This window comes from Myodes glareolus, chromosome 26 (genome assembly GCF_982192425.1).
Source record: "Myodes glareolus chromosome 26, mMyoGla1.1, whole genome shotgun sequence".
NCBI lineage: Eukaryota > Metazoa > Chordata > Mammalia > Rodentia > Cricetidae > Myodes > Myodes glareolus.
Genome location: NC_142051.1, coordinates 12351672 through 12370660, shown reverse-complemented (window position 1 = coordinate 12370660; position 18989 = coordinate 12351672). Strand labels below are relative to the sequence as shown.

The 18989-nt window shown below is 49.0% G+C and overlaps 2 protein-coding genes and 2 non-coding genes across 10 annotated transcripts in view; all 4 read right to left on the bottom strand.

Annotated features, from left to right (window-relative positions):
• The window catches only part of Baz2a (bromodomain adjacent to zinc finger domain 2A), a 40728-nt gene extending 34733 nt beyond the window's left edge, over positions 1–5995 (bottom strand). For 3 of the 7 annotated variants that reach the window (XM_087902020.1, XM_087902021.1, XM_087902026.1), the window contains exon 1: positions 5812–5995. In XM_087902020.1, the coding sequence (XP_087758146.1) occupies positions 5812–5815 (4 nt within the window). In that variant the 5' untranslated portion in view covers positions 5816–5995. Of the gene's footprint in view, positions 1–591; positions 779–1169; positions 1255–2590; positions 2722–4643; positions 4847–5811 lie in introns of those variants that run through there. The other 4 variants (XM_087902024.1, XM_087902022.1, XM_087902023.1 and 1 more) reach the window with 4 other exon arrangements.
• Positions 5996–8041: 2046 nt separating this feature from the next.
• Positions 8042–14919, bottom strand: Atp5f1b (ATP synthase F1 subunit beta). Its single transcript, XM_048418275.3, has 10 exons — positions 14763–14919; positions 14152–14334; positions 13750–13924; positions 13318–13439; positions 12908–13092; positions 12318–12476; positions 12107–12229; positions 9988–10200; positions 9520–9721; positions 8042–8288 (listed from the first exon to the last, which is right to left on the bottom strand). The coding sequence occupies exons 1-10, from the start codon at positions 14887–14889 to the stop codon at positions 8188–8190; spliced, it is 1590 nt and encodes a 529-aa protein (XP_048274232.1). The 5' UTR covers positions 14890–14919; the 3' UTR covers positions 8042–8187.
• LOC125390135 (small nucleolar RNA SNORD59) lies at positions 13176–13247 on the bottom strand. The gene has a single exon (XR_007228667.1). It is a non-coding gene; the product is annotated as a small nucleolar RNA SNORD59 (small nucleolar RNA).
• On the bottom strand, positions 14005–14079 carry LOC125390136 (small nucleolar RNA SNORD59). Its single transcript, XR_007228668.1, has one exon. It is a non-coding gene; the product is annotated as a small nucleolar RNA SNORD59 (small nucleolar RNA).
• Positions 14920–18989: the final 4070 nt, after the last annotated feature.

The window sequence follows — 18989 nt, the reverse complement described above, 5'->3', positions numbered from 1 at the left end:
ACAGAGGATTTCCTTGGAAAGGAATGCCTCTTTATTCTTCCCCGCAGTTCTCCGCCCGACTCAAGCGCAGATGCCTAGTGTGAGTTCTCTCAACTCCCGTCTCCAGAGCAGGACTCTCCCGGGGCTCAAGGGCCCCAAGCCTTGCAAGCCGGCACTCGCCCCAGCCAGTCCCTCTCCCCACGGTCACAGGAGAAACCAGAGCGCTCCCGGGGAGTCACCCTGCGACCCCTGGAAACCCCTTCCGCAGAGTACTCACCACCGCCAAAACCCCCGCTCCACACGAACCTCCAGTTTTAGGCACCCAGGGAACCCCCGGATCCAGCCCTGCACGCGGGCAACCCCCGCCGCCGCCCCGGGAGGTGGAGCCCCTCCCGGGCCCCGCCAGCCAGCAGCTCCGCCGCCACCCCCGCCCCCGGCCGGGGTCCCCCCCCCACAGCCTCGCCAGCCCCCTGGGCAGGCAGACCCAGCGTCGGGCGGCGCCCCTGCGGGGAGGGAGGCCGGGTCCGCTCCCGAGCTCCAGCTGCCTGAGGGACGCCCCGAGGAGCGCAGCGCTCCCGGCCCTCAGGCCCCGGGGCCACACACCCTACCAACCTGAGGCGACCGCGTCCAGCCGGGCTTGGGGCTCGCTTCTCCCCGGGCGACAGGCGGTTCACATGGCCACGCTCCGGGCGCCAGGAGAGGAGGAGACGCCCGCGGGGAGAGGGGAACGGGGTACGGGGTCCGGGAGGGGGCAGGGGGTCGCGGTTCAACCGCGGGGCCCGAGCGGAGCCAACATGGCCGGCGGGGGAGGAGTGAGTCGGAGCCGGAGGGGGCGGGGAAGCGACGGCCGACGGACCGCCCACCGAGGCCGCAGCCACGGGGTCCTAGTGCCCGGCTCTCTCCGTTTCAGACACAGACCTGGGTCCTAGCGCCGCTCTGAGGCCCACACCTCAGGTCCCTGCTTCACCAGCATCTCTTGCTATGCCCAGGTTAGACTAAAAGGCAAGCCCCATCCCAGGGTTAGCCTAACCGACTAGAGCACGTTTCTAGGACCAAAGGCAGATGAGGCTTTTCTAACTGTTAGGGGATACCTTTATTTCCTCAGCAGGGTAGTGAAAAAGTGGAAATTGATAGTTAGGGAGAGATTGACACCAGGTGAAGGGGATGAAGGGAAGCAGAAGTCCACTCACCTATGTTCTGTAGGGACAACCTTGTCCTGCCTGGATCACCACTTTCCTGGTGACATCTGCAGGGCCTTGGACATCGGAGAGATTCCTGCATGTGGGGAAAGGAGACTCGGCTCTGAGTCTAGCCAAATGTGGCCAGAGGTAGAAAATGAACAGTAAACCAACCAACAAATAAAATGTCTCAGTGTTTACTCTTCCCATACTTCTTCTAACAAAGCTGCTGAAAGTAAAATCTAGCAAGGAAGTGGAGTTTGGCTTTCACCTAAAAGTGTATTTCCGGGAACCACGATGAGAAATAGTGTCATATGATGTCAGTTTATTGATTTTTTTTTTTCATGACAGGGTTTCTCTGTACAGCCCTGGCCGTCCTGGAACCCAGCCTGTAGACCAGGCTGGCCTTGAACTCAGAGATCCGCCCGTCTCTGCCTTCCCGAGTGCTGGGATTCAAGGTGTGCACCACCACCAACAATGCTTATTGATTTTTTTTTAAGTCAAACTTATCATTTGCCAGATGAAAAAAATCAAGAGCCACAGAAATGCACTGACTTGTTCAAGGTCATACATTAGCTATACTACAACTAGAAAAGAACCTTCATCCCCTTTCCTTACAAGTCAAGCCTTTTCTGGCTTCATAATTCCCATTCAGGTCAATGAAATGCCATTCTAGAATACAAACAACTGCCTAAACTATGCAAAGCGAAGGCTGAATACCTAGGAAAAGAACGCACAGAAAAAGGATAATGGAATCCTGGGCAGTTGGGAGCAGTCAACAAATACCCTTTCCTCTTGGGGAGGGGATGCTAAGCGATTGGGAAGCTGGGTGTGGACAGAAGATGGTAGCGCCAAATCCAGCAGTCTAAACTGGATTTCCCCACTTCAGAGGGATTCTGAACATGGGAAACATATCCCACCCACCATTCCGGAGTTCAGTTCAGAAAGAATTCAGATCTTAGAAAAGTTGCCAATAATGTGTGCCAGCAGAGGTTAGGGCTTCCTCTCCCCAGCTGAGGTGAGTACATTACGGAGGCAAGGAGGAGACAGGCAGAAACAAAATCCTTCCTCTTTCCCGTCCAAATGGGTTCATAAAGTCGGCCATGGTGGCCCACGCCTGTAATTTCTACACTGGTGAGGCAGAGATGGGAGGATCGCCATGAGCTCAAGGCCGGCTTGGTCTACACATCGAGTTCCAGGCTAGCCAGGACTACACGGTGAAACTTTGTCTGGAAAAACCAAAAGGAGATTTCTAGGTCACCTGGGGGATAAACTTCACGCCTCCGACAGTCCACTAACTTCAAGCCCTACTAGAGGCTATGCTCAAAGTCGGGAGTCTGTCCTTCTGGAGAAAGGAGAAGTGAACTTACGCTAAGGAATGCTAGCCCCAAAATTAAAAATAAAATAAAAAAAGGTTACGTTGGAACTGGCACCTGTGGGCAGGAGGGGGAGAAGGCAGGTGCACAGGAAAAAGCTGGTATCCTTTTTTTCCTCCTCTTCCTTTTCCAGCGCGGATTCTTCCTACCTCACCACCGGGCTAACCAGTCCGAGACGGGGCCGGCAGGGGAGGAGCCTGCGCCAGTCAGACGTCCGTGGCCACGCCCCTTCGCTTCACCACCACACACCCACACACACCCACGGCTGGCTCCGGAAGAGCCGGTTACTCCTGTGCCCCACTGTCCCCACCCCTTCCGAGCCCCAGGCCTTGTCTCCTGGGCAACCTCTAGGCCCTAACCCAGCCCTGAGCCGGGAAAGAAAGGTGTGTGCCAGAAGACCACCTGCGATCAGAAGAGAAAGGCAGGGGACAGAAGGGCTAACAGTGATCACCTTCAACCCCGAATAAAATCCTCCTTTATCCCATCTAATCTGGGATCTCCCCTGCTCTCTGAAGGATATGGGTGGGCTGGGAATATGCCCCAAGGCTAAGTGTTTACTTTGTGCCCGACGCCAGCGTGCAGCCCCTGTGACCCCCCCCTCGCCAAATTTGGACAACAGAGGGCAGACTGACCCCATATGTCCCCAGACATTTCTCAATTCCATAAAATGGGGCTGGTTGTCCACCAAGCCTCGCCTTGGATACTAACAAAAGGAGCCAACCGTCATTTCATCAGCAACTTGTGAGAAGAGAGGGGGATAGGCTGAGCCTCCTCAAAGGATGAGAACTGAAAGGGGGGGGTGAACACCTGCTCCTCCTCTGTCACACTCTCCTTGTTCCTGCTGAACCTCTCTAACTCTGGGTCAGCTGCCACCATGCCAGCCACGCTGGAGGCAGATGGTTGGGGCTAGGAGAGCCTTAATGGTATAACAGCCTAGTTCTCTTCCCCTTCCAGACACTCCTAGCGTCGAATCCCAAGCACCACAGGCTCACCCCCCCACACACACACACAGCCCTCCCTGCACCCTGGGTCGTGACTCAGAAGTAGAAGAAATCCTGACGCCCGGGCCTATCACTCTAGAGGCAGAGGCTCTAGAGAAGGAGCTAGGGGCTCAGCTGGACTTGGCGGAAGGGGTATTCCCTATAGAAGCTAGGGTAATTATAAAGACCGCCCACTCGCTGACCGAAGCGACGGCTCTCCCATTGGTCCCCTTCGCCATTCAGGTTCAGGCAGGACAATCGCAAAGTTATTTTGGGAAGGCTAGTCTCTCATAATATACCGAAAGGAATATAAAGGAATACAACCCCTCCCCTTCTCTAACGGCTGAGCCCCTCAAATTTAGCCCTATTTCCGTATTTCCCAATGGACAGTTCCACGGTGGAAATGTAAGACAGCGATAGCTTTTTTTTTTTTTCCTGGAGTAATGTGAAATAGAGAAGATCGGGTTTCCTCTGCCTTACCCAGCACCCCAAATCCCTTAGAGACTCAGCCCCAGTCAATTCTGCCGCAACAGCCGATAAGGCCGGGTATCACAAGGTTCCCGCAGCGCCGCTGCCCCCAGTGCCGGAGTAGGGGAGGGGCCAAACCCAAGCCGGGCGGAGGGCCCTTCCCACCTGCATCAGGGGGCGGTGCTCACGTCCGACCCCAAACTCCCGGGCAAAAGCTTTAGGTGGGACTTAATTGAACTTGAAGGTTGAGCGAAGCAAGGCGGACGGAGCCTGTAGTGTGCGTTGTCTCTCCCGCCCTTACGACGAGGAGTTGTTGGGGTGGCGGTTATTCCCCCTCCCATTGGGGTTAGGATGGCGTGGGAAAGCGCTAGTTCCAGAGAAGGGGAGGCGAAGCCTAGACCGCGGGAGATCTTCCTGGCGAGGAAGGCGCGGGGGAGGGGAAGCTCCTGGGCCGGAACAGGGGTTCCCGGGAGAGGATGGCGGAGAGGCGTGAGAAGCATCCCGGTCACAGAGGACAGGGGAGGAATGGGCGAGGAGACAGTGCGGGGGAGAAGAAGGGCAGCCGGCGCAAGGAAGGTCAGACCCTGGATCCCACGGGAGGAGGCGACTGCGGGGACGCCCTGCCCGGGACTCCGGGCCTGGAGGTGGATGCCGGGCCTCACCTGAAGCAGGGCCCGGCCGGACGGCGGCAGCGGCGCAGGTGGCGGAGCCGGGCGGCGGCGCCTCCTCCCCCAGCCCGAGACCGGCGGCGGTGGAGGGGGGGAGGTGGCGCTTAAAGGGGCAGGAGCTACCCGGGTGAGGACGAGCGCTCAGGGACGGCTGTCGCGAAGGATCCGCTGGGGGAGGGGAAAGCGGGTGGCGTCTCCTAGGGGCCAGAACCAGAAAGGATCCCAGATGCAGGAGAAGGCAAACTTTGACGACGTAGTTGGTGATGGCGGTGGGTCAGAACTGGAGTACTTGAAGATCTCTCTCTGCGGGCACTCTCGGGGCGCCAGCAAAGACTTATTTCACAAAGGACGCTGGGAAGTCTGTGGGAGCCACAAAGATTCAAGGAGGCCTAGGGGAGTAGCAGAGGGAACTCAAGGCCGAGCATGTCAGAGTCACGCACAGCACCCTGCTAGGCAAACATGCTTCTTCCGGGCCCGATCCGTACTACAGCTGTGGAGACTCTGGAATCAGGAAGCCACAAAGGCAAAAACCCTCCCTGTCCTGTCTGTCAACCCTCTGGGTATTGTAGAGGCCGTCCACAACGGCGGAGTGAGGCTGTGCAGGACTGTGAGAATCGGCTTTATTCATAGCTCAGTTTGGCCCCCGCCACCACCACCACCACCACCACCACCACCCTTGCAGCAACCTCTGGGGCAACAGGAAGCAGCTGCTCAGTGCAGCCCCGACCTGGTGGTGGGTTAGAATGGGGGAGGAGGAAAGAATGGAGTTTAAAGGCTTGAGAGAAACTAGGGGTAGCGGAAGCTTCTCTAGCAGGACCAAGACCGTACTTAGTAATGAATACGGTAAAATACTACCTGAATCTCAGCAGCTTAATGTGGGGGGGAGGGGGGGAGTAGGGAGACAGAGGACAGTGGGGGCGCTTCATGAGGAAGGAAGGAAGCCCTAACAAGATACAGCCCCAGGCTCTTCCTTAAAGCTGTTTGCCAATGCTAGGGTCTCATGTCCAGAAGCTCATCAGCTGAGCCCTGTGTCCCCCCACAGTCCCTTTCCTCTCCTTCACCCCCCAAAAGAGCAAAGGTTAGGCCCCACCCCTGCTGAGTCAGCCGGGGAAGGAGCAAGGCATCCCTTCAGGCCTTTCCCAGGGGCGGCTATCATACTTACCCATGTCAGGCTGGCAGGACTCCAGATTAGGACCCAGCTTCTCACTGTCCTTGGGTCTCGCTTCAATTGAAGGCTCGCGTTAGGGTCTCCCCAACTGTGAGCTGGGAACTCGAAAAAAAAAAAAAAGCCAATATATGCTTCCTGCGAACCACACAGTATGAACTGCTGTAGGGTGATGTCCCTGTATGACAGACTGGGGTGGGAGGGAGGAGAGAAGGGCGGGGCTTTCACTGGGTGGAGAGAGGGAGGAGGCGAGGACAGGGCCGACCAGGAGAAAAATGGAGGTTAGAACTCTTGTTAACACTCCAGGACTGTGATCTTGGAGGATAGCAAACGGAGAAGGGAACAGTTGCAGCTAAGGAGAGGTAAAGGTTCAGAAGGTTCTCTATAAATACTGGAGGACGTGAACACCGAGATGCAAATGACCTTCAGAAGATCCGTTTCCAAGTCTGCATTTCGGTGACAAAGCAGAAAGGGTGACCTGTACTCTTAGGTCTCCGCCAGCTTCTTATCCACTCTATTCAGGCTGGAGGAGGTGTCCCCACCCCCATAACAGCGTTTCCCCAATCTAAGCTTCTCCGAGTGCAAACTACCAAGCACAAACAACTCAGGGGCGCCACCTTCTGTCCAGATCTTGACACGGGCGGGATTGGAGTCAAGGACGTCATAGACAGATAGGAGGAAGTTCGAGGCTTCTACTCCACCCCAAGGAGCCTCTCCCAGAGCCCCTCCTCAACCCTTTAGGCCACGGTGGGGGGGGGGTGTGGAGAGCGCTGAGAATTGGAGTATTGGAGTTGAGCAGTCACTGCCCAACTTCCATCCTATGTGGACAACCTTTCTAGGTGGAGCTTATAGATGCAGGCTCTTTCTCAGGACAAAAGCTCCAGCCCATTTGTGAATAGTCATTAGATGACAGAAATACCTCCTAGCAAATAGCCTTTGATAGATTTCAAAATGGTGAGATTACAGTTCTTGTAGTCGTATGTGCTGCCACAAGAGGACACTAGCTGGGCAGACATGCTGTAGGGCACAAAATATATCCTAGTATATTGCACTAAGGTGCACAAAAGCCCCAATAGTAACACTAAAAATTGGTCTTTCCTTGTAACATTAAATCTTCCTGAATTCTCATAAGGGATCTTAGCCGGCAGAACCTCAAACACAAAACATGCAAGTCTAGGCTCGTTGAAATATATTGATGCTGCATTTTAGGAACTTTCTCAAGAATGAAGGCCTGAAGAAGGCCCAGAAGACCAACTGTTTAATATTTCCTAAAATATTTACTCCGTCTTGAAACAAACCAACAATCATCCTGCAGGCTGGAGAGATGGGTTTAGTGGTTAAGAGCACTGGCTGCTCTGGAGAACTGCTGTTCAACACCTAGCACCCATGTGGGACTCAAATTGTTTATAGCTTTAGTTCCAGAGGAACTGATGCTCTCTTCCTTCGAGATTCCTGGACATTAGAAACCATCTTGCTCTGGGAGGTGGTGGTGTGCACCTTTAATCACAGCACAGACAGGCAGATCTCTGGGAGTTCAAAGCCAGTCTGGTGAATGGAGCAAGTTCCAGGAAAGCTCCAAAGTTAGAGACCCTGTCTCAAAAAACAAAACAAAAAAACCAAAAATCTTGCTTGCACCAGACCAGTGTGTGCATTTAATCCCATTTAGGAAGCAGGAGCAGGTTCTGAATGGGAGCTATAAAGGGAGATCCAGGATAACCAGACCCTGTCTCAGACAAACAAAATCATCTTGCCCTTTAACCAAAAACTTTTATTCTGCTACGGAGTGGGGCATGGATATTGTGGAGCGTATATGTAATCTTGGCACTTGGAAGGCTGAGATAGGATCACTGAGGCAAAACCAAGACTACCCAGTGAGATTCAAAAAAACAAAAAAGTCTGAGCACTCAGGAGGCAGAGGCAAGCGGATCTCAGAGCTCAAGGCCAGCATGGCCAAAGATACACATAGAAATCCTGTCTCGTAAAACTAAAATAAACAACAAAGAAAAGTCATATGAAATACTTGGAAGCAAGATTTGTCTGAACAAATACCATAAGAACCAAAGCTGAGGCTATTAGGCCTCCCTAACCACAAGACCAGAGAATTTCATTAATGAATGGATTTTCATTTTTGATAATTATTACAAACATATAACCTGACTATACTAAATTCGACCTCTCATGGTCAACTGCACTGTAAGCCGTTTCAGAAGCAAAACAGACAGACAAATGAGGGGTGTACACTTTATTGAAAACTTTAAATACTCTTCAGATGGGACATGGCATCTTCAACCAGGCTCTCATGTGGCCTACACAGAAACTGAGCTTTCAGCACGGAGAATACAGTACAGAGTGAGTTTGCAGAAAAAGGACCCCTCAAGATGCATGCTCTTCTGCCAGCTTATCAGCCTTTGCCACAGCCTCTTCAATGGGTCCCACCATATAGAAAGCTTGTTCTGGGAGATGGTCATAGTCACCTACACGGGGAAAATACAATTAGTAAGAAGTGGAGTTACATCAATGTTCCACAGTAAATACAACCTCAGCAAAGGAGGCCATGGGCCAGATGGATGAATTCTTCATCCAAGGAAACTGTGCTAAACTTCAAAGTGAAATTTACTTTTTGTTTTGTAGGACAAGTTTTCATTACTTAACCCTGGCTGGCCTGGAACCCACAGAAGCCAAGCCAGGTGGTGGTGGCACATGCCTTTAATCCCAGCACTCGGGAGGCTGAGGCAAGCAAATCTCATGAGTTCGAGGTCAGCCTGGTGTACAATAGCGAGTTCCACAACAGTTAGAACTGTTACACAGAGAAATCCTGTCTCACGGGAAAAAAATTTGGGGAGTAATGCTGAGACTAAAGGTGTGCACCGCTACACCTGCCCCCTTCCAAGTAGAATTTAAGACAAGACATAGGACAAAGAGACATAATTAAGGCTGGGCAGTGGGGACGTATGACTTTAATCCCAGCACTTGGGAGACAGAGGCAGTTGGATCTCCGTGAGTTTGAGGCCAGCCTGGTCTACAGAGTGAATTCCAGGAAAGCTATGACTGTTTCACAGAGAAATCCTGTCTAGAAAAAAAACAAAAAACAAACAAACAAAAAAATAGCCCACATAATTAAGCCAAGCGTTGTGCTGTACACCTTTTAATCCCAGCACTTGGAAGAGGCAGAAGATTTATGGATTCATGGCTAGCCTAGTCTATAGAGCCAGTTCCAGCACAGCCAGGGTCACACAGAGAAGCCCTGACCTGTAACCCTCTGGCCTCCACTGGCTGTTCAGGGGAGCTCACATGCACAACCATACATATATTAAGGCATATAAGCACCGAAAAACATACACATAAATAAACTTGGAGCACCTGAGTTCAAAGTCTTACTCTCTGGCTCAGTGTCATGGGGCAGTTTAATATTTTCTATGTTATTTGGGTGGTGGTAGCGCCTGCCTTTAATCCCAGCACTCGGGAGGCAAAGGCAGGCAGATCTCGTGAGTTTGAGGCTAGTCTGGTCTACAGAGTGAGTTTCAGGACAGGCCCCAAAGGTACAGAGAAATGCTGTTTCAAAAAGACAAAAAAAATTTCTGTGCTGTTACCAAAGCAGGGTAATGCTCTTTTTAGTGAAAGGGATACAATATACCACAAAGAATATTCACTCTGGGCTTCAATTTTTCAAACATTTTTATGGTTCGCTTGGTAGAAAAATCTCACCTGCCAAAATCTGCTGGAATCCTTTAATGGTCTCCTTCAAGGGCACCAGCTTTCCCATATGTCCTGTGAAGACCTCAGCAACCTGGAATGGCTGAGACAAGAAGCGCTGTATTTTTCTTGCCCGGGATACAGTCAGCTTATCTTCCTCAGAAAGTTCATCCATACCCAAAATAGCAATGATGTCCTGGAGAGATTTGTAGTCCTAAAAGAAAACAAGATGAAAAGGACAGAGTCAATTCCTTTAATTTCCAACTATTAGAAAAGTTCCAAGTGAGCCCTGGCTGAGATTTGTGTCTGGTTCTTCCTAGTCCTGATTAAGTACATTAGAAAAACTGGATTCTAAAGGCGAAATACCCTGAAATCAGGAACCTCACCAGCAGTAAAAACCCATTCTCAACATTTCTTGCTCCAGAACAAATCCCACAAATGACTGGAGAAAATCCAGTCCTCCTGACGTGAGGCACTCACCTGCAGGATCTTCTGCACCCCTCGCGCAACATCATAATGCTCACTGCCAACAATATTTGGATCCATAATTCGAGAGGTGGAGTCCAGAGGATCCACAGCTGGATAGATGCCCAGCTCAGCAATAGCCCGAGACAACACAGTAGTGGCATCCAAATGGGCAAAGGTAGTTGCAGGGGCAGGATCAGTCAAGTCATCAGCAGGCACATAGATAGCCTAAGTCAAAAATTCATGGAGATCAGCATAATCAAACAAACTCCTACTTAGGCCATCTGCTTTTCCAACCTGTTTCAAAAGAATCAACATCTTTTGTCTTAGCATCCTTGGTGCTGGATTACAGCTATGCACTACCTTGTTTGGGTCCATGTATTATGCTACACTTTAACTCCACTGCAATGGTACTAACTTTTGGGGAAGTTTTGCTCTTAAACAAAAAACAAGGTGGGCTACTGGTGTGGCACGCCTTTAATCCCAGCACTGGAGAAGCAGAGGCAGTCAGATCTCTGAGTTGAGACCAGCCTGGTCTACAGAGAGGGAGAGAGAGGGAGGGAGAGAGAGGGAGGGAGGGAGGGATGGAGGGAGAGAGAGAGAGAGAGAGATATCAAGGACAACCACGGCTAGAGACCCTGTCTTGAATCCAACCCTCCTCAAAAAACACTTTACAGTATTATAACAGTTAAGTGAACATGAATATAAAAGTGCACAACAAGGGGCTGGAAAAACGGCTCAGATGTTGCTCTTCCAGGGGACTTGGGTTCAATTCCCAGCACCCACATGGCAGCTCACAACTGGCTGTAAGTCCAGTTCCAGGGGATCTGACACCCTTACACAGACACAAATGTACACCAATGCACATCATAAATAATTTAAAAACATGAATGTAAGAGGTAAGATATCCTCAGCATTCAAAACCTTGAAGTCAAGCCCCAGAATTCCTGCCCCCATAACACACAAACAATGAAAGCCAGATGTGATGATGACTCCCTTTGCAATCCCAACACTTAGAAAGCGGAAGCAGGACTGTTGAGCTGGGAAACTAAGCTGCACAGATAGTAAGCACCAGGCCAGCTAGAACTACACAGGCAGATCTAATCTCAAAAACAAAAGTTGTATTTTATTATTATTGTGTGCCCGCATGAGTTTATATGCACTGTATATAAAGGTCAAAGAGGGTGTCAGATCCCCTAGAACTAGAGTTACAGGTGGCTGTGAGCCACCAATAGATATTGGAAAAAGAATCCAGATCTTTTGCAAGAGCAGAAAGCATTTTTTCCTGCTGAGCCATTGCTTCAGCCCCAGGTACCTTTAAGTAGATGAATGTTTCATTTTTTAGGTTTTGTGAGATAAATCTTAAGTGTCATGTAGTCAAGTTAGCCAGGAACTCACTATGTAGCTGAAACAGCCTTGAGTTTCCGAACTTCCTGCCTCTCCCCATAGGCTATGATCAGGGATTATACTACCAGCCCAGCTAGTAAGCCCTTGTTTGAATTAACCCTTCGCAGTCTAGCATGCAAACACAGAACTTTACACATCATTCTGACTGGTTAACTCTCCCTATTCAAAAGCCCCTTTGGAGTATGCATCCACATCATCCCAATACTTGGGAGGCAGAGGCAGGTGGATCTCGGAGTTCAACACCAGCCTGGTCTACATATCAAGTTACAAGGCTATATAATAATGATGAAACCCTGTCTCAAACAGCCCCTCTCAAAATAAGTAAATAAACAAACCCCCCTTTTCCTGGAACTCTACGCAGACCAGGCTGATCTTGAACTCAGAGCTCAACCTGTTTCTGCCTTCTGAGTGCTGGAATTAAAGGTGTGTGCCACTCCACCCAGACACAAAGATTTTTTTAAATGTGTATGCATATATGTATGACTGAGTCTATATATATATGTTCACCGTATGTGCAGGCTGCCTATGACAAAGGCCAGAAGAGGGCAGCAGATCCACTGGGGCTGGAGTTACCGATGGCTGTGTGCCATCTGACTGCCTACTGGGAACTAAACTAAAGCCAAGCCTTTGGCGAGCTACAAGTGTTCTTAATGACCTGTCTCTCCAGGCCTATCTTCCTGGATTCCTTTCCACCAACTAAAACCTTTGTCCACTTTATTCTCCTTACCTGCACAGAGGTGATAGACCCCTTCTTGGTGGTGGTGATTCTTTCCTGCATCGTACCCATGTCAGTGGCTAGAGTGGGCTGGTAGCCTACAGCAGAAGGGATTCTGCCCAATAAGGCAGACACCTAAAAGATACAAGTGAAGAACAAGATTTATGTGTCTACATCTCTATTCTAATATGCCCAACTGGTCCTCTCTAGGCTTCCCTTTTACCTCTGAGCCAGCCTGGGTGAAGCGGAAGATGTTGTCGATAAACAGCAAGACATCTTGACCTTCTTGGTCTCTGAAGTATTCAGCAACGGTAAGACCGGTCAGAGCTACACGGGCACGAGCACCAGGTGGTTCATTCATCTGACCATATACCAACGCCACCTGTGGTAAGTACACAAATCAGAAAAGTTAGCAGGTTCTGGAGCAGAGAAAGAAACCACCCTGGGGTCTCCCACTCAGATTACACCGTTTCTCTTTGCAAATTTGTTCTCCCCATTAGACATGAGATTCCAAACACTAAAGATCATTTCTAAACTGGAAATAAAATATATACAACAGGGTTGTCTGAGACAAGTGAATTGAATTCCATCCAACCCCTGCAAATTAGCTTTCCAACAACCAGATTATCTAATCTAAAGTCTTAATTCCGCACACCTGAGAAAAATGTACATCGGTATACTGGAAAACCATGGTGGAAAAAAGGATTTTGTCTGCAGGTCATAGGACACTTAACATCAAATATAAACACGGTTTCAGCTGGCACTAGTTCTCTGAATAGGTACTATGTGGACATCAATGAGTTCAGTGCTCACCTTGGAGGTGGCATCTTTTAGGTTGATAACACCAGATTCAATCATTTCATGGTATAAATCGTTGCCCTCACGGGTCCTCTCACCAACACCAGCAAACACAGAGTAACCACCATGGGCTTTAGCGACATTGTTGATTAACTCCATGATCAGTACTGTCTTTCCAACACCAGCCCCACCGAAGAGTCCTAGGTCAAGAAGAAGTATTTCAGATCTCTGCATTCCCAAATTGAGCAACCTTCAAAAAATGTTCACTTCTGTCCATCTTTTCCCTTCTCAGGAATGGCATCTGGCTTCAGCAAACTCAGAAGAACGAAAGTCAGAGGCTAATCATCAATGAAGGATAGCAACACACTCAGAAGTTGGCATTTTCCTTACTATGTTTGGAAAACATGTATCAACCACCAACGTACCGATCTTGCCCCCCTTGGCATATGGGGCCAGCAGATCCACAACCTTTATGCCAGTCACCAGGATTTCCTGTTCAACACTCATCTCTATGAACTCAGGAGCTTCAGCATGAATGGGAGCAAATCTGGAAGGTTTAAATAGAGGTTCAGTAACTTCATTGTGCTGAGAATACACTCAAATCCCCGCCAACAGTTTAATCTTGCCCAGGTAAGCTGTCATGTGACACCTAACTTTCTGCAATAAAGACTTTGTCTCAGGAATAAATAACCCCCTTTCCTGAACCTTAATGTAAGTCAAGCTTTAAATAATCAATGGAGGCTTCTAAGTACCAAGTTTTCAACAATCCAAACTCTGCTGTATTACAAATTATCACCCTAACGTGTAAACCTGCGAGAAAAAGTTCCTGGTTGATAAATGCAACGAGAGGAACTTACTGTTTGGTTTTGATTGGACCTCGCTCATCAATAGGTTCTCCAATGACATTCATGATTCGGCCCAAGGTCTCAGGACCAACGGGAATTTTGATTGGTGCGCCTGAATCCAGTACTTTCTGGCCTCTAACCAAGCCTTCAGTACCATCCATAGCAATGGTTCTGACCGTGCTCTCCCCTGTCAGATAAACGCACTAGAGGTTACATGCCCCAAAGCCCACAATACGAAAAGAAATGTGACTAAAAGCACACGAAACTCCCCCTCAGCAACTCAATGTGGCTTCAGCAAACTCAGAAGAACGAAAGTCATTTTGATAAAATCATCACGGAAGGGAGAACGCATGGATTTTCTGACACTTAAGAAGCTCTTACCACTCCTTTAAAAAAAAAAAAAATCCTACTTACCCAAGTGCTGGGCCACCTCTAAAACCAATCTGGTCTCCCTGCCCTGCACTTCCAGGGCATTTAGGATGGGTGGTAATCCCTCATCGAACTGGACGTCCACCACGGCGCCGATGACCGCCACGATTCGCCCTGTGGCAGCGCCAGCCTTCGGCGACGGAGACGTCTGCGCCGCATAGTCTCTGGCTAACAGACAAAAAGGATATTGGACAGCGGTGTGGGTCAGGTCAGCTAAAGGTCAACGGATTAATCCCCAAGGAAAGGCTCGTCCGCCCAGACTCGGTCTCCAGCTAGCTCGAAAGGCGTGCAGAGAAGGCCACCCTGCAACCGAGGGCCCGCCCGCGTTGCTTGCCCTACCTCGTGCACAAAACCGCCATTATTCTCGAGTCTGGTATCCCCTCCGCACAAGGTCAAGGCAGCTGCCAGCCTTTTCCATCGCAAAATGGGGCACTGTTGCTTCCACTAACGTTCCCACAAGCGACTGTCCTTGCCCCCCCCCCCGCCGCTGGACAGTGGTCCGCTGCCCCAGGAATCCCTAATGAACACGGATTCAACAGGCCCAGGCTCAAGGTCACGAGAAGAAACGGACCCCGCTACTCGAGGAAGGCGCTTACCCGGATGGACCGCGGCAGGCGCGGCTCGCAGGAGAAGCTGCGCCTGGGGTAGCGACGCCGAAGGGCTGAGTCCCCGTAAGGCCCCGGAGGCCGAGGCCGAGGCCACACGCCCCACAAGACTCAACATGGCGGAGTCCGGGTGGAGACTGAACGCCGCAGCGGTCCCTGCCGCTGGTCCTGCGGTTGGGGCGAGGCCGCCTCTGCGGTCGGCGCAGCTATTGGGTGAGTTTGCTGCTCATCTTTCTCAGGGCCGCTCCTATAGGGAAAAAGGCTCAAAGCTCCCCAGTCATTGGTCTAAACTGATGCCAATCTTAAACGTCTTTTTTTAATTGGCGGAGCAGCGCTCTGAGTCTCGAAACCTAATTGGGCCATAGGAATGTCAATTGGAAACGGTACTTGGTGGAACTACGTTTAGGTAAAGGGGCGGGGTTCCGGTTGAACGTGTGGACTAGGCTGTCTTTGACTGTCCTTGGGCCTTGAGTTAGGTGTCAGCCAAATGGTTGCGTCCTCAAAGTCAGGAGCCTTCTGTGGCGTGAAACCATGGGTTTCCCCCCCACAGTAGTGAGGGTGGAAGTTTCCAAGCGGCTGAGCAAGTCAGAAACCTGGAGGTTCTTTATCATTTAAAGCCGTGCATGCAATGAAAGAAGCTAAAGCAAACCATCCTTCCACAGACGCACGCTCTGCATCGAGGAGACAAGGTTATTTGTAACACTCGAAGGATAAATTTAGGTCACCTAGTCAATGAAGAAATTGCCCTAACCAGACGTGGTGGCCGAACCCTATAATTCCAGAATTTGACAGGTATAGGCAGGAGGATCAAGAGTTCAGTCCTAAGGTGGTCAACTTGAGACCTTGTCTCAAACACAAAACGAAAGACCAGAAGTAATAGACTTTGGCTGCAATATATATTAGAAATCCCTAAGATAAAGTAGAAAGAAAGAATATGCCAAGGTCATGTTTGCCTGAAACCATGGGTTTTGTTTTTGTTTTTTGTTTTTTTGTTGTTGTTGTTTAGTTGGAGCTAAGGTGAAAAGCTTCTGTAGAGAAAAGATGAGTTCAGAGCCCGAACCAGGTCTCAAAAGAACTTTTGAATGAAAGTGGAAGCTAGCCAGAAGTGTGTGTTCCTCCAGAATAAGTCGCGGAGTCAATGACAGCCATTCCTGAAATAGCAATTTTATTCAGCAACAATGGGGATAAGGGGGGGTTATCTAACAGGGAAGACCTTTGATCTTCCTGAGAACACACAGCTGTAGACTTCCATTACTTCTCGTTTTTCTTCAGAATGATGATTCCTACTGTTTGACAGTGGACAAAGGCTGTATGTAGCTGGGGGGGGGGGGGGGGGGGTGGAGAATGCTAAACTCCATGCGCTGTGTCTGAGCACAGGACATACTTTTTTGGTGTGTTAGTGGTACTGGGACTTCACACATATTAGGCAAGCACTCTACAAGTGTGCTCTTTCTCTCCACCCACCCGCTTATACTCAAGATCCTCCTGCCTCTGTCCTCCATCACAAGTGCTATAATAGCAGGCATAGGCCACCTGCAGACCAAGTGCTGAGTCTGTGCTGTTGCTTTGCTCCCAGCAATCCTTTTCGTTTTTTAATGTGGTTGGGTATTTTGAGTGTTTGGGAGGCTAAAAGATACTATTAGATCTCATAGAACTGGAGTTACTGATGGTTGTGAGCCATTGGACATGGACTAGAACCCTGGAAGAACTGCTGAGCTACCACTAAAGGCCGCCACCTCTCCCACTTTGAGGCAGGATCTCTGTAGTAGTTTGAATGAGAATGGCCCCCATAGGCTCATATATTTGAATGCTTAGTCACCAGGGAATGGAAGTGCTTGAGAAGGATTAGGAGATATGACCTTATTGGCGACGGTGTGTCACTGGGTATGGGCTCTGACGTTTCAGAAGTCCACACTAGGTCCAGTCTCCCCACCATCTTCACTTAAGAAAAGCAGGAGCCAGACTGGGGTAAAACGTTGATCTTGTCACTTACTAGACATCACCAGATAAGTAATTTCTCTATATATCATTTTTTATGTACAAAAGGTTCAATAATGGGATAATTTTACTAGCTGTTCATAGCATTAAATAGAATAACATATGAAAAACAATTCAAAACAAAATCTAGCCAGGCAGTAGTGGTGTGAACACCTTTAATCCCAGCACTCAGAATGCAAAGGCAGGTGGATCTCTGTGTTTGTGGCCAGCCTGATCGACAGAAAGAATTCCAGGACAGCCTGAGCTTGACGGAGAAACCCTGTTCGGGGAAAAGAAAAAAAAAAGAGAGAAAAGAAAAAACCCAAACAAGAACAATGTCTGTTGTATAACCCATACATATTAGATACTATTAGTATTTTCTAAAATATGTGTATGGGTGTTTTGCTTGCATGTTTGTCCTCTCCGAGGTCAGAAGAGGGTATCAGATGCCCTGGGACTGGAGTTATAATGCTGGGAATTGAACCCCAATCCTCTGAAAGAGCACCCAAGGTCTCTTAACTGCTGAGCCATCTCAAATTAACTTTTAAAAGCTGAATTTCTGAGTGGTTAAAAAGCACTGGCAACTCTTGCAGAGGACAAGAGTTTCCAGTGCCCACAGAGAGGCTCACACCTATCTAGAACTTCAGTACCAAGGGATCTGGAAGCCTCTCTTGCCTCCTTTGAAACCAGGCATGTATGTACTGCACGTACAAACATATAAGCAAAACCTGGAAACAAAGACTTTTTGAGACAGGGTTTCTTTGTGTATCTCTGGCTGTCCTAGAACTCTGTAGACCAGACTGGCCTCAAACTCAAGAGATCCACCTACCTTTGCTTCCTGTGGGTTAGGATGAAAGTCGTACCACCACCCCTGGCTCTATTTCTTGATACCCAGATAATGCAAGTGATACTTTATGTGAAATATGAGCACATCTGTACTCACAAGTGACTACACCCTGAAGTTCATAACTAAAAGCGTCACCAATTTTATGATGAAAATGTATTGCTCACTAATTTACCTCACAGTATTGATATACACACTGGTAATCTCCCAAATTCTTCTGAACTCTTGTAATTCTTGAAACTGAAATATAGTTTTCTTTTTTTTAATTAATTAATTTATTTATTATGCATACAATGTTCTTCCTGCGTGTATGCCTGAAGGCCAGAAGAGGGCACCCGACCTCATTACAGATGGTTGTGAGCCACCATGTGGTTGCTGGGAATTGAACTCAGGACCTTTGGAAGAGCCAGGCGATGCTCTTAATTGCTGAGCCATCTCTCCAGCCCTAGTTTTCATTAATCACAAGAAACACATTCCAAGATCCCTAGTGGAAGTCTGCAACTGTGGATGACACCAACCCACATGTATATTTTCCTTGTATGTAAATGCTTAAGGTAAGCTTAACTTACATATTAGGCACTAATAGAACAATTACTTTTTTTAGGGTTGATGATAAACCCATGAATGAAATGCTCAGTGCCAGATGCCTAGCCCACAATAAATTTATTATGTGAAAGTGTTTTTTCTCTAAATCCATCACTGTACCATACACTCCCTTTTTATCATGAAAGACAGACTGCCTACAAGATGCACTGAGGTGAACAAGTTATTAGTGTTGGGCTACTGTTAACTAAGGCTAGGAACTATACCAGTCCATCCAGTAGTCTAGCCTCAGAGATCCTTATCCTCTTTCATTACAGCTAACCTTTGTATTTCATCTATTTAGCCTATTTCCACTGCCATTTCCAACCCAGTTTTCTCCTAGGACTGCAAAGCAAAGAGCAGAAGGCTATAATTCAAGTAGCAGGTGCTTGCCTGCCAAGGACACAAGAACTACAGAATCTACCCCCAACACCATGAAGAGCAGAGCACGCTGGGGCAATACCTGTAATCTCAGAAGGATTGCTGAAAGACACCAGCTTAAGCTACCTAACAGGAACCAATCAAACAACAGACACATGGGCATGGGAGAGATGGCTTAGCAGTTTAGAGCACTGGCTGCACTTCCAAAGGATCCCAAATTCAATTCCCAGCACTTACACGGTGGCTCACAAAATCTAACTCCAGTCCCAGGGTACCTGATGCCCTCTTCTGGCTTCCAAGGGCATCAGACACACAGAGTACACAAACATACATGCAGACAAAACACATGCATAAAATCAGAAAGACAACCCCAAATTACAAAACTCATGCAATATCCCTGTCAGACTATGACTTTGCTATGTTCGTTTTTGCTA